Here is a 12,925-nt window from a genome sequence, read left to right as displayed (position 1 = left end):
GAATGAAGAAAATAAAAAAGAACACAAACTCTGGCAAAAGAAATGCAAGAAATCAATAAGGGATGCTAAAAAAGAATTTGAGGAGCACATTGCTAAGAACATAAAAACCAACAACAAAAAATTCTATAAATACATTCAAAGCAGGAGACCGTCTAGGGAGGCGATTGGACCCTTGGATGATAAGGGAGTCAGAGGTGTACTAAAGAACGATAAGGAGATTGCAGAGAAGCTAAATGAATTCTTTGCATCTGTCTTCAGGGCAGATCCCTGAACCTGATTTGCAGGAAGGGATTCTGAGGAACTGAGACAAATAGTGGTAACAAGAGAGGAAGTTCTAGGCTTAATGGACAATATAAAAACTGACAAATCACCAGGCCCGGATGGCATCCACCCGAGAGTTCTCAAAGAACTCAAATGTGAAATTGCTGATCTGCTAACTAAAATATGTAACTTGTCCCTTGGGTCCTCCTCCGTGCCTGAGGACTGGAAAGTGGCAAATGTAATGCCAATATTCAAAAAGGGATCCAGACGGGATCCCGGAAATTACAGGCCAGTTAGCTTAACTTCTGTCCCTGGAAAACTGGTAGAAAGTATGATTAAAGCTAGATTAACTAAGCACATAGAAGAACAAGCTTTGCTGAAGTAGAGCCAGCATGGCTTCTGCAAGGAAACGTCCTGTCTCAGTAACCTATTAGAATTCTTTGAGAGTGTCAACAAGCATATAGATAGAGGTGATCCAGTGGACATAGTGTACTTAGACTTTCAAAAAGTGTTTGACAAGGTACCTCACCAAAGACTTCTGAGGAAGCTTAGCAGTCATGGAATAAGAGGAGAGGTCCTCTTGTGGATAAGGAATTGGTTAAGAAGCAGAAAGCAGAGAGTAGGAATAAACGGACAGTTCTCCCAATGGAGGGCTGTAGAAAGTGGAGTCCCTCAAGGATCGGTATTGGGACCTGTACTTTTCAACTTGTTCATTGATGACCTAGAATTAGGAGTGAGCAGTGAAGTGGCCACGTTTGCTGACGACACTAAATTGTTCAGGGTTGTTAAAATAAAAAGGGATTGCGAAGAGCTCCAAAAAGACCTCTCCAAACTGAGTGAATGGACGGAAAAATGGCAAATGCAATTCAATATAAACAAGTGTAAAATTATGCCTATTGGAGCAAAAAACCTTAATTTCACATATACGCTCATGGGGTCTGAACTGGCGGTGACCGACCAGGAGAGAGACCTCGGGGTTGTAGCTATTCACTATTGATATAGGCAGAGACAAATATTCAGTCAATCGGCAGAAGACCTGACCAGAACATCTAGTCTGGACTGGTTGAACTGCATGTGTCTCCAGGAGTCTTAAGTGTATGCTCAATTCACAGATATTGTGAAAGCTGATATAGAAGCTTGGCCAGCCAGAGATAGAACTGTTTTCCCAAGCAGAAAACACACGTGACAAGATTCTTTTCAAGGTTTCCAGTCCCAGGAGCAGCAGGAATAAATGCCCTGGACCAGGAATGTCCAGTTGGGCTTTTCTATGCCTTTCCTATGTTCCTACTGATACCCAAAGTTCTTCAGAATATCAGACGTCACTCTTTAGTCTGCTTCCCAGCCCTGCTTAACATGATGGCTACAAATCCCTGGCACATATGCAATGAGGAAGATCTTCTGATCCAGGGTTCAGTATGTGTTCCCCATCTGGCGCTGTTCCAGCTAGTAGCCTAAGTACTAAGAAGCAATGGCTAACTAAACTAGGCTATTTTAAGGAGGTGCCAGAAACGCTTTTGTTGTCCAGATAGCATTCTGTTAAAAGTCTACATATTGACCTGGAATGCCTTCTTGATGTGGAAAAAGGGCACTGGGAGCATGCCCGGTTGAGTTAAGGAGATTGTTCTGTGCTGTTGGGGCTGGACAAAGGACTAAGCACCAGCTGATGTTGATTTAAGAGCTACAATCTGGCTGTACAGCAGACCTCCAGGACCCAGGACACTTCTCAGTGTCACTGTCTCTCCTGGATTGCACAGACAAGACTACTGTAGTAGGCCTATTGAAATAATGTACGTATCATATAAGTCTATGTAGTTAGAATGTTTTGTCCCCTCAGAGTTGAAATAAAATGTATTTTGAAAAGACAAGTGTTCCTGTACCCATTCTCTCTCTCCTGGAGGTCTGAGTGTACAGCCACATTGTAGCTCTTAAATCAACAAGTCTGGGCTTATTGTATACACTGAAGAGACCAGGAAGAATACCTTATTAGGTTTCTCCGGATGTTCAATAGTAACCTTAGGTGAAATCTGAGAGAGAGAGAGATCTATGAGAACTGAAAGGTGACTGTCTGTGAGAAATATCTGTGAGAATGTCTGAGAACTGTCTGTGAGAAAAGTCTGTGAGAACTGAAAGGTGATGCAATCAGATGATCTAGAGGGACTATAAAAGAGAGATCACAAATGCAGTTTTTTGTGAGTCCTCATGGACTAGTCATACAGCTGCTAGTTTGCCTAATTGCTGAGTCTTATTCCGAGGCTTATCTGAGCCCCCATGAGTGAGATTTACATTTCACTACAGTCCTGCATCATCCCCTCCTGTCAGGCTAAGAGGGTAGGCTTGCTCAACTCCCCTGTTGTTCATCAGTTTCACACCTGGAACCTCAGTTGAATCCTTACAGGCTTGATGGAGATTCCCTTTGAATCCATGGCCACATGCTCATTAAAATTACCCTTGAACTTTTATTTTTGGTGACTATAACATCTGTTTGCAGGGTCTCAGAGTTGTGAGCAATGCCCACAGACATGCAGTTAAGGGTTTTCCATAATGACAAGGTGGCTGTCTGTCCCGTAACTTCATTTGTTCCAATAATCAATTCTCTGTTTCATAGATCTCAGGAGATCTTGCCATGGTCCTTTTGCCCCAAGCCAGTTTTCCCTAAAAATACAGTAATTGTTGGCACAAGCTTATAATGTAAGACAAATACTGCAATTCTATTTGGCAGATCATAGAGGTACAGAGACTCTGTTCAACTCCTTTCAGTCTGTGCATGTAAGAAATAAGGTATCTTAAATCCACTATTGATAGCTGGCTGAAAGAATGCATACCGCCTGCATGTCAGGCCTCAAGCAAAGAGTCATCAGAAGGCATCATTCCCTCATGGGCACAGCTATTTCTGCAGTATTTAAAGATAACTTCCTAGAACTTCCTAGAACTCTACAATACAGCTATGTGGGCCTCACATTTACCAAACATTACAAAATAGGTTCCTCTTCTGCAGATGCAGTGTTTGGTCATAAACCTCTGCAGAAGGTGTTGGCATAGTAGCACTTTTTCTTCAAGCAACCCACGCAGGACATGGGTGCTGCTCAGTTATGTCACAAGAATTAGTAATGCCCTCCAGAAGCCTCTGGAGAAAACAGATTTATTTATTTACCTTGAATTTCTGGTCAGAATCCTCTGCAAAGTATTTCACATACCTCATATCCTGAATCACTTGTTTGTCCTGAATTGTTTGCTCTTCCAGTCTAGTCTGGAGTTAGGTGGGTCCTTCCCCTGGAGAAGCAATTTAGAATGGCCCTGCCTAAGTCCTCCAAAGGGAGGCACCATCCTGAAGATTACGAATGTCCTCCTGAAGACTCTGAGAACAGAAATTCATGGTCAGAAGATATTCAACCAGTTTATAAACAGCCTTTAAAAAATAAACATGCTGATCATAATGGGTAATAGCTAGCACAGGTCATGCTCAGAGGTAAGTAACCTAAGTCCATTGGCTTCAGTGGGTCAAGTCCATTGATTTAATAAGTCTACTCTGAGTATGACTTAGTTGGATATCACTCACTATATATAATCATAGTAAGCTGAATTGTTTCTGATAAAAAAGCTGGTACTGGTGTTTTTTTTTTTTTGCAGATTCAGTATTTCTTCACATTGTTTGAAGTTCCTCTTCAAAATAAAGTTTGAATGTGGTCTGGTCTTGTTCAAATTCCTTCCTCAATTAAGTGCTAAAACATCTTAAACCTTGGGAATTAAATATAGTCTTTCTGGTTCAGCTAAGCTATATGAATGTTTGGTGATTATCTGAACTGAATCAAGGACTCCTGAATCTTTTTACTGTGGTAATTTACATAGACTGTAAATACTATTCTTGAGTTCACTTGAAGTGCTAAAACCTTTATGTGGAAACCAATTGCCCCTGTATAACAATATTGAAGAAAATAGTCTTTATAAAACCTTAGGGTGAAACAGAGTCTGCTGCAGGTGCAGTGCCCATATGCATTGGATTCCTGTAGGCGCAATATAGCCCTGTTGCCCTCTCCACCCATGTACTTGCAGGGTATTAAGGGGGATGGGAGGTTGATGCGCACCCCACATACCCTTTTCCTTTTCACTCAATGCAAGTCAATCTTAAAATAAAAATCTTCTCTCCATGATATCATGTAGAAAGCTATGTTTTACTTTATCTTTGGTCTCCACAGAGAAACACTTAACAGCTGATCCTTTTAGAATATGTATTGTGCAGTGCCTTGTGTTTGTTTCCTGGTGCTCCATGAATGAATCCTCTAGGTTTGTGCTGATTATACGTTTGCTATGGCTGTCTGAATGAGTTCTGTTTTTAACTGGCTTCCTGCTTTTTAGATTACCAGAGACTGATGACTGTGGCAGAGACAATCACAGCACTGATGTTTCCATTCCAGTGGCAGCATGTTTATGTTCCCATCCTTCCAGCCTCTCTCCTGCATTTTTTAGATGCTCCTGTCCCTTATTTGATGGGCTTGCACTCTAATGGACTAGATGACCGGTCTAAGCTGGAGCTCCCCCAAGAGGTGAGAAGTTTTACTTCTGTTGGATTTCACTACTTGCTAAACAATTTCCAAAGGAGTGAAGTTTGATTTGTGTTAGACCTCCTCTTGCTCTATAAAAGAGTCTGTAGTATGGTGTTTGATTTGGTGTAAGGTAAATTGGGTAAAGGAATTGTGTGTACGTACACTCTCTCTCTCTCTCTCTCTCTCTCTCTCACACACACACACACACACACACACACTTTCACATCTATTGTTGCAGTATAAAAGTTAGAAATATGCTTTAAAACTTGGAAGATGATTCTCAGGATATTGAATCTCTGACCAATACAAACTACATATTCAGATAACCACTTGAGATTGTCAGCTGAAGGTTTTTGTCTGCAGATTTTTCTTAGCAACATCATTCTGCTAGAAGTGTTTCTTTAATGATCATAGTAAAATACATTCACAGAAGTGAAACAGAACTTATCCAGGAAATTTTGCATGTATTAGTGGTAATGTGAGTTAAGTGATTAATGTGCACATTCACCACACCTCATGGAACACATGCACATAATTTATCCATGAAGAAGGAATTTTACACATCTCCAAAAGGAATGTGCATATTTTGACTACATTTTGTGTATTCTCTTTCTGTGGCCAATATGCACATTTTCCTGCAGTGGAAGAGATCTTTGATGGGTTGCTCCTGCCTCCCAATAGACTGGGCTACGCAAATTGGTTGAGGTGTGCCTTGCTGCGAGACAGCCTGTCCCAGTCCAGTCCTGTCTTGGCTCCAGCTGTAATGTTCTGACTAGCTATACCATTTTTCACATAATCTGATGGGAGAACTTTGTTGTGTAGTGTGAAAGGTTCCTCAAGTGGAGAGGAGGACATTACAGCCTTCTTTTCCTAGACCTCGCTGTTTGTTGTAAGAAGAGACAAACTGGAAAGTGATAGTCAGAGGGCAAGTGCCAACACCATGCTACTGTCTCAGTCTTGCGCTTTACCCTGATCAAACTCTTCCAGAACCTGAGCCATAGGTTGATGAGGGTAGTGTGAGGAAGCATTCTATTTCACTTTTGCCCTTGGAAAGGGAGGGGGGTGAGTTATTTGCTAATAAGGCACGGCAGTCTGAATCTGCTCCCACCAGGCCCTTCTCTTAAGAAGATTCCCCTGCTCTCCTGCATAAGGTGTGTAAGGTTATTAATAATTTCATGCAACACCAGAAGAGGCTCAGTCAGGAACTGCTGGTTACAACAGAGGTCTTTCTTACCATTTATATCTTCTGGGCAGGCAATACCATTCTCTTCCACATTTGCTGAGGTCATGCAGCTAGACTGGGCAATCCCAGCTTAGGGTGGCTTCAGAACTGGAATGTTTACATCAAATCTAAGTCTAATCTGGCTGCATCTTTCAAAGGTGGAAAACTGTTTAGGGAACTTCTGGATGAGGTATTGATCAAAAGTAAGTACAAAAAAAAGTCATCTAGCAATAAAACAAGTGAAGAAGAGACCTCGTCAGGAACACAATTTATTTTGTTCCTACAGAACTCTATTTAGGTCTGGAAATCCAGGCCTCATTCTCCAGAACTTTCAACCCTTGTGAGCAGAGGGGTGATAGAAGATGGCAGCAGCAGATATGATTTGGGGGGCCACCTTTAGTACTTTGCTGACCATTGGAAGCATTCAACCACAGATCAGTTGATTTTAGCCTTTCTTCAGATTCTCTTATCTCTTCAACTTCATTTGCATTCTTCACTATCATGTTGTGCTGTCTCTAAGATCCTACAAGGCAGGGAAGCACTGAATGATGCTGCAGACCATCAGGCAGCTGCTGGAGATGAGGGTGATAGAGCTGGTATCTCAGGGATGGGCAACATCCAGCCCCAGTTAGGCCCTCCAGGCCTCTCCATTTGGCTATGTCTTCTCCAGATTCAGGACTCTGACAGCTGAAGGAATAGATCCCCTCTCAATGCTGTGGCCCTCAGGCCTGATATATGATTTTTCACCCATAGCTGTGTTGGCAAGCATCCTTTGAAAGATGTGTGAGGAAAGGGCCGAAATCATTCTAGTGGCCCCAAACTGGTCCAAGAGGATATGGTACCCAGATCTTTTATTCATGACTCAGAAGCCTCTGTGGCCACTTCTGGCAATCAGGGATTTGTTAAACCGAGAGATATTCTCCACCCATGTCTCTCATGTTTGTAACTCCATCCTGGGAAGTTCAGGGGTGTGGTCTAATTAATGCTAAATATAGCAATGAGGCTGTCTCTGTCTTAAGTGCATATACAAAGGGACCTGACAGGCTTTTCACTTATTGTGAGGAAAGGGGAGGACCTTATTAAGGCAAATATTAAAGAGGTGGTGGCATTTCTGCAAGCTAGGTTACAGCAACTTTTGTGACCAAACTCCCTGAAACATCAGATCTCTGCCTTGGGGTCTGTTCTGTCCTGGTGGTTCAAGGGGTTATTGTGTTACACACCCATGTCAAGCTATTTTTGTGGGCTGCCCTCTTCCTCAATATCCTATTGTGCAACATAGGATCTGCATAGAGTCATGAAGCAATCCTCATGTTCTCAATTTAAATCTCTGCATCCAGTCTCTCTAAAGTTGCTCAGCTGGAAAGTCTTCCTTGTGAAAATCAACATTGCACAGCAGATATCAGAGTTGAAGGTGCTGTTGGTGCAGCAGGAACTCTGTCATGCACCAGGATTCTTTTGTATCATGCACCAGGATTCTTTTGTGTTGTGCATGAACCCTTCATTCATGTCCAATATAAGCTTTCACTTTCAAAGGCCACAGGAGGTGATTTTCCTATTGTTTTGTTGAAGGACTGAGAATGGCAGACTTCAGAGTGTCTGATATGCTTTTGGTTTCTTTCCGACTCAGCAGCTTGGAGAAGAAAGTGTCCACTGCAACCTTAGGTTGATGGATCAGAGTCTGTATCTTGAGAAGTTTAGAGTCCTGCTTCTTCAGTGCCTAGTTGCATTACAGTTCATTTTTAACAGGGGTGCTGCTAATTTGGCTGTATTCAGCATTAATGCCCTCTGTGGTTGAGATCTATAGGGTGGCCACTTGGACTGCAGTTTCTTCTTTCATAAGATGTTACAAAATAGATACTTGGGTGTTGCAGAAGGTGGTAGTAGTTTGGAAGGATTATACAGCGAGGTCCCATTTTGTTGGGATCAGTTGTGGTACATCCCATCCAAGGACACCTTCTGCTCTACTGCAGAAGAATGAAAATTTGGATTTTACCTTGATAAGTCCATTCTCTGCAAGAGATGGGAGGGCATTCTACCCACCCCACCACTGTTTTCTGGGAGGGATAATTTACTTTTATGTAGTCATGGTCAGAATAGGGGAGAAGAGTGTGTTTTTTCTTCTCCTTCTGCCTGTGCCTATCTATTGAGCGTTTTTTGCTCATTGTTACTACATGTTGGGTCTAGATGGATAGCCAAGCATGACTTTTTATATAGTCACAAGTTTCTGCTCATGGTTCTTTTTTTTGTGTCACTGTATAATGTCCTGAGACTAGGAGGGCCTCATTCTCACACAACAAGACACACCTCAACAAATCTTCATAGCTTTGCCTATTGGAGCTAGAGAGAAGGAGCAACCCATCCAAGGACTCCTTCTATCTCCTGTCCAAAATGGACATGTAATGGTAAAATCCAATGTTCAGTTCTCAGGTCAATGTAATACTCTCTAATACATATACCCTTTGTTTCTGTCTTTAGTTCAGAAGAGAAAGATCCATTGTCCACAAGCTTTTCGCAGCTCACTGACCAATTTTATCTGACTTATGCTGTTCCCTCCCACCAACCAGCTGAGCAGTAGGGAAAAGAGGGTGTGGCTGCAGCCTCCTTTCCCCTGCTGCTCAGGTGAACCTTCCAATCACCTGAGCAACATGGGGGGATTGTAGGGGGAGGGGAGGACTTCACAGGTCTTGGAGCCAATGGGCATGTTTGTAATTTTGAGTGTGTGTTGTGGGCACCAGTCACAAAATGGTTTTTGTGCAGGGTGTGGCTTAACACAAAATGGTTGCCACATCTAAAAGTGCAGAAAAAGAGACTGGACCACAAAATAATGCAGGCATGACCTCCCCTCCCCCCATCCATGGAAAAAGGCACCTACATCAGCCACTGCCATGGATTCTCACAGAGAGAAGCTCTTTGTCCCTCTCCCTGTCAGTGAAATGTGGGCATGTTTAAGAGGGCATGTTCAATGTAGGAGATGATAAGTCAGTGCAAATGGGAATTGAGCAGGAAGACCAAACAGTCTCTCATGTGCAGTAGATTTTTGAGGGGATATTTACTGAGACCGTTTGCAGGCACTATAGGAGGTACTGTGAGCAGCATCTTAAATGATCCCTTCTAAATATCTTCAATGAAGTTACGGGTGAACAAAAATCTATCTTCATATATGTAGCATTTAAAATAAAATTTCTTGTACTGTTTGTGGGTTTTGGACCTTGAATAATTGCTGAAATAACCAGGCACATCTTGTAATCGTAAGAAGTTCAGATTTCATTGAAAGAGCTCTATCTTTGGGGAATAAGAAGTGCAAAAATAACACAATAGGATTGGCCTACCTGTCTGTTTTCTTACTTCCTCTTTTTGAGAACAAATGAGACGGTATATATTGTGCTTCTCTATTCTTTTATATCTGATTCCTTTTACTTTTTTTCCTAATTTTTTCACATTTCTCATGTTTCTTTCTGTCTCTAGAATTACTGTTTTAAACAAACTGGAACAATTTTGATAAACTAAGTGGCACAGGAGGGGTTTTGTCTAGCAGTTGGGATAAAGATAGTCTTTTTTTAAAAAAGTCAACTCAAATCTACTGGGTTATGTTCATAATACAAAGATGTTTGAGCTCTATGGTTCTTTGAATTGCTTGTTATAGTAAGGAATTAATGTTGGGTGAATAAACAATTCTTATGTGTCTCATACAAGTATCCTTTTGGGAAATGTAGATAACTTTCCTTCCTGCATTTTAAGTGCAGCTGAAAGGAACAGGATATGTGTATTTCCTCTTAAACCATTGTGACCAAGCATTATAATATAATACTAGGAATAGAGAGCATAATCTGACACAATATCAAGAAATCAAGAAGGCATCTTGGAAGTAAAGCCTTTTGATTTCAATGGGACCTACTCCAGAGTAAGTGTGCCTAGGATTGCACCTTCAATCCTTTTCAGTTAGGCAGTTATCCCACTTTCTGGTTCAGATTTTTCCCTCTCAGGCTGCTATATACATTTCCAGTTTTGAATATGTGCATGCCCACATTATGATGCTAAATTTTCTCTGTACATTACAAAATAAAAACAATGCAGATATATTACATGTGAAATATATCTCTAGGAGTTTTAATTCTGATAACTTTTGTATCTCTTGACTTTTCATTATCAGGCAAATTTGTGCTTTGTGGACATAGATAACCACTATGTTGAGTTACCAGAAGACTTGCCTCAGTTTCCAAATAAACTTGAATTCATTCAAGAAGTCTCGGAGATCCTTATGGCTTTTGGGATTTCACCTGAGGGAAACTTGCACTGTAGTGAAAGTGCCTCGAAGATGAAGAGCCTCAGAACATGTGACATAGTCTCTGATAAGAGAAATGGGAACTTAGGAGGAACACCTTTAAATTCTTATGAATTACTGAAAGAAAATGAGACTATAGCAAGACTCCAAGCACTTGTTAAAAGGACAGGTGTGAGCCTAGAAAAGGTAAATTTCATAATACTTATGGGAGTTTCATACTAGAACAATGTATGACTGATATTGGATTGTTTGGGAATTTTAGCGTGAGTTTGCATTACTACTTGGTTTTAATCCCAGTTTTGTTACATGCTGTCCATTAAGTCTGTGTAATATCGAGAGAGGCTTGCCTGCTACAGAGATATGTAGTTTATTTCACTGATGTAGTAGATATGTTCCCAGCAAGCATTCTCAGGTGAAGTACGACTTGGTGTCCTCTGAATTTTTATTTTAATCTGCCATGCTTTAGTAGCATTGAACAATCGGGTATTTAATAACTGTTGCTCAAATTGTACTGTTCAGGTGGTGTACCAGCCTTCTGAGATATTAATTTGCCCTTTTTATGTCCTTACTTCACTGTTTGTAGCCCATAACTCTTCTTTTGTAAGGCTGATTTCTGTTTGTGGTCAAAGTATTTTTATTGTATTATTTTATGAGGAGGCACGACAGGAGTTACAGGAACTGCAAGGGTAAATGCCTTTGATATTGAAATACCTATGCTATATATGTTCCTCACCTTGATTGTCCAATTTTTAAAACATTATGCTTGAAGCTTGATATGGAATAATATTTGAAAACTGGATACTAGTTATGCTGACAAACTAACTTTTTATTTTCTTCTTTTTGGAGTTTAAAGTCACATCAAAACATACAGTCTAGCATCATCTTAAAATCTATTGTTCTAAACCAATCTTTGTGTACAACAATTTACCAGGTTTGACCTACCCAAGCTTGAATATTATGTGAGTTTAGATGTTATTGGGATGCTCTAAATCCCGTGGAATAATTTAATAAGACATGGATACTTATTTCCCTAAATAAAATGTATTTTGTCATTCTCCTGTCAGTTAATTTTGGTCACTATTTTTTAAAATGACCATGAATAGGTCTTTCTTTTCCTTAAACCTGAAAAAAAATTTTTTTACCAGATGTAACTGTTTTAACTTGTTTGTAAAAGCAATTTCCCTTGGAAAAAAGTTTACTCAAAATGTATCAGGAATAAAAGATGCTTTGCCTCCTGCTGTTGTTGTTCTACTCTAGATTCTGTCTGATGATAATGTCAACAGAGCGCCCTACTGCATCAGCTCTTATAATTCTAGCAAATACTCATTACTGATATGACCTCAGTCTCTGACAGTTTTGAGATCTTACAACACAAATGCATAATTACTATGTGAGAGTGTCCTTCCTTACAGCTTGAAGTACGAGAAGAGATTGGTAGCAAGAAGGATCTCAAAGTACAATGTGATGAAGAAGAGTTCAAAGTTTACCAGCTGAACATTCAAGTACGGGAAGTTTTCGCTAATCGTTTCACTCAGATGTTTGCAGATTATGAAGTATTTGTTATTCAGCCCAGCCAAGACAAGGAGTCATGGTTTACCAATAGAGAACAGATGCAGAACTTTGATAAAGTAAGTATGAAAATAGACACAATGGAAAGGGGAGGAGGGAATCCACATGTAAGAAAGGAAGATTGTGGCATATTTTCAGTCTTCCAAACCATTGTTCGGAAGCCTAGGAGCTGACAACCAAGACAATGTTCATTTGTAAAGTAGCTCTTTTATAGCTGTCAGAATTAGAGTTAAATTTTGTTAAGATCAGTGTGGTAAACTGGGGGAAGGATACTGTATGTTGACTATTTCCTTGGACTGTTTAATGGGTGGTATAAATCAGATTTTGTTAAAAACAATAGGTCACAATCAAAATATTTTCAGTGTAAATGTGTCTTTCTAGTTACAGGCTATTATCTTTGCTATAGACTGATAGGGCCCCTTTTTCATAGCTGCCCGCTTATGATGATCTTGTCTGGTAAGGGCCAAATTAGACAATGCATGAAGTACATAATTGCATTTCGCATATCTGGGTGTTGTTTTGTTATATAGCAGCCTATTTATTAGGATTGGGACACTGGTACATGGGAAGAGAAGTTTCATCATTTCCCTCCACTGCAGTCCTGATGAAAATCTACCCCAAGATGCTATTTTCTGTGGGAAATAAGCTTTTGTTGATACCAGTAAGCAGTTTCCTTCCAACAACAAATAGCTTCAGGGGAAGGGGATTTTATTCAGGTCAGCAGTGCAGTGGGGGGAAAGCTTAAACTTTCCTTTCCCTGTGTCCCCATCCTGATTTTCCCTGCAGCTGCTACTGAATAATAAATATGTTAGATGCAATCACAAATTTCATAATGTCTAGCTTGGTCAATAGAAACTGACCTGTACTAATGTGGGCACTAGCTGAAAAGCTTATTGCAATTTAAGCAAGTGCTTTTTGGAACACTTAAAAATTGTAGCAAAATTCAGAATTGGAAATGTTATATTATGGTTTATTTCTAGGCCACCTTTTGGCCAAAAAGGACCCCAAGGCAGCTTACAAAGTATATACACAAGTATGAAATAGAAGTAA

General features: G+C 40.4%; 1 protein-coding gene across 7 annotated transcripts in view; it reads left to right on the top strand.

The window, feature by feature from the left end:
* Positions 1 to 12,925, top strand: part of DENND5A (DENN domain containing 5A) — a 142,078-nt gene that overhangs the window by 58,875 nt on the left and 70,278 nt on the right. For all 7 annotated transcript variants that reach the window (XM_061610372.1, XM_061610371.1, XM_061610374.1 and 4 more), the window contains exons 5-7: positions 4,615 to 4,802; positions 10,175 to 10,492; positions 11,719 to 11,934. In XM_061610372.1, the coding sequence (XP_061466356.1) occupies positions 4,615 to 4,802; positions 10,175 to 10,492; positions 11,719 to 11,934 (722 nt within the window). The remainder of the gene's footprint in view (positions 1 to 4,614; positions 4,803 to 10,174; positions 10,493 to 11,718; positions 11,935 to 12,925) is intronic.

The sequence above is a fragment of the Rhineura floridana genome, chromosome 2 (genome assembly GCF_030035675.1).
Source record: "Rhineura floridana isolate rRhiFlo1 chromosome 2, rRhiFlo1.hap2, whole genome shotgun sequence".
Lineage (NCBI taxonomy): Eukaryota > Metazoa > Chordata > Lepidosauria > Squamata > Rhineuridae > Rhineura > Rhineura floridana.
This window is presented reverse-complemented; position numbering and strand designations above follow the sequence as displayed.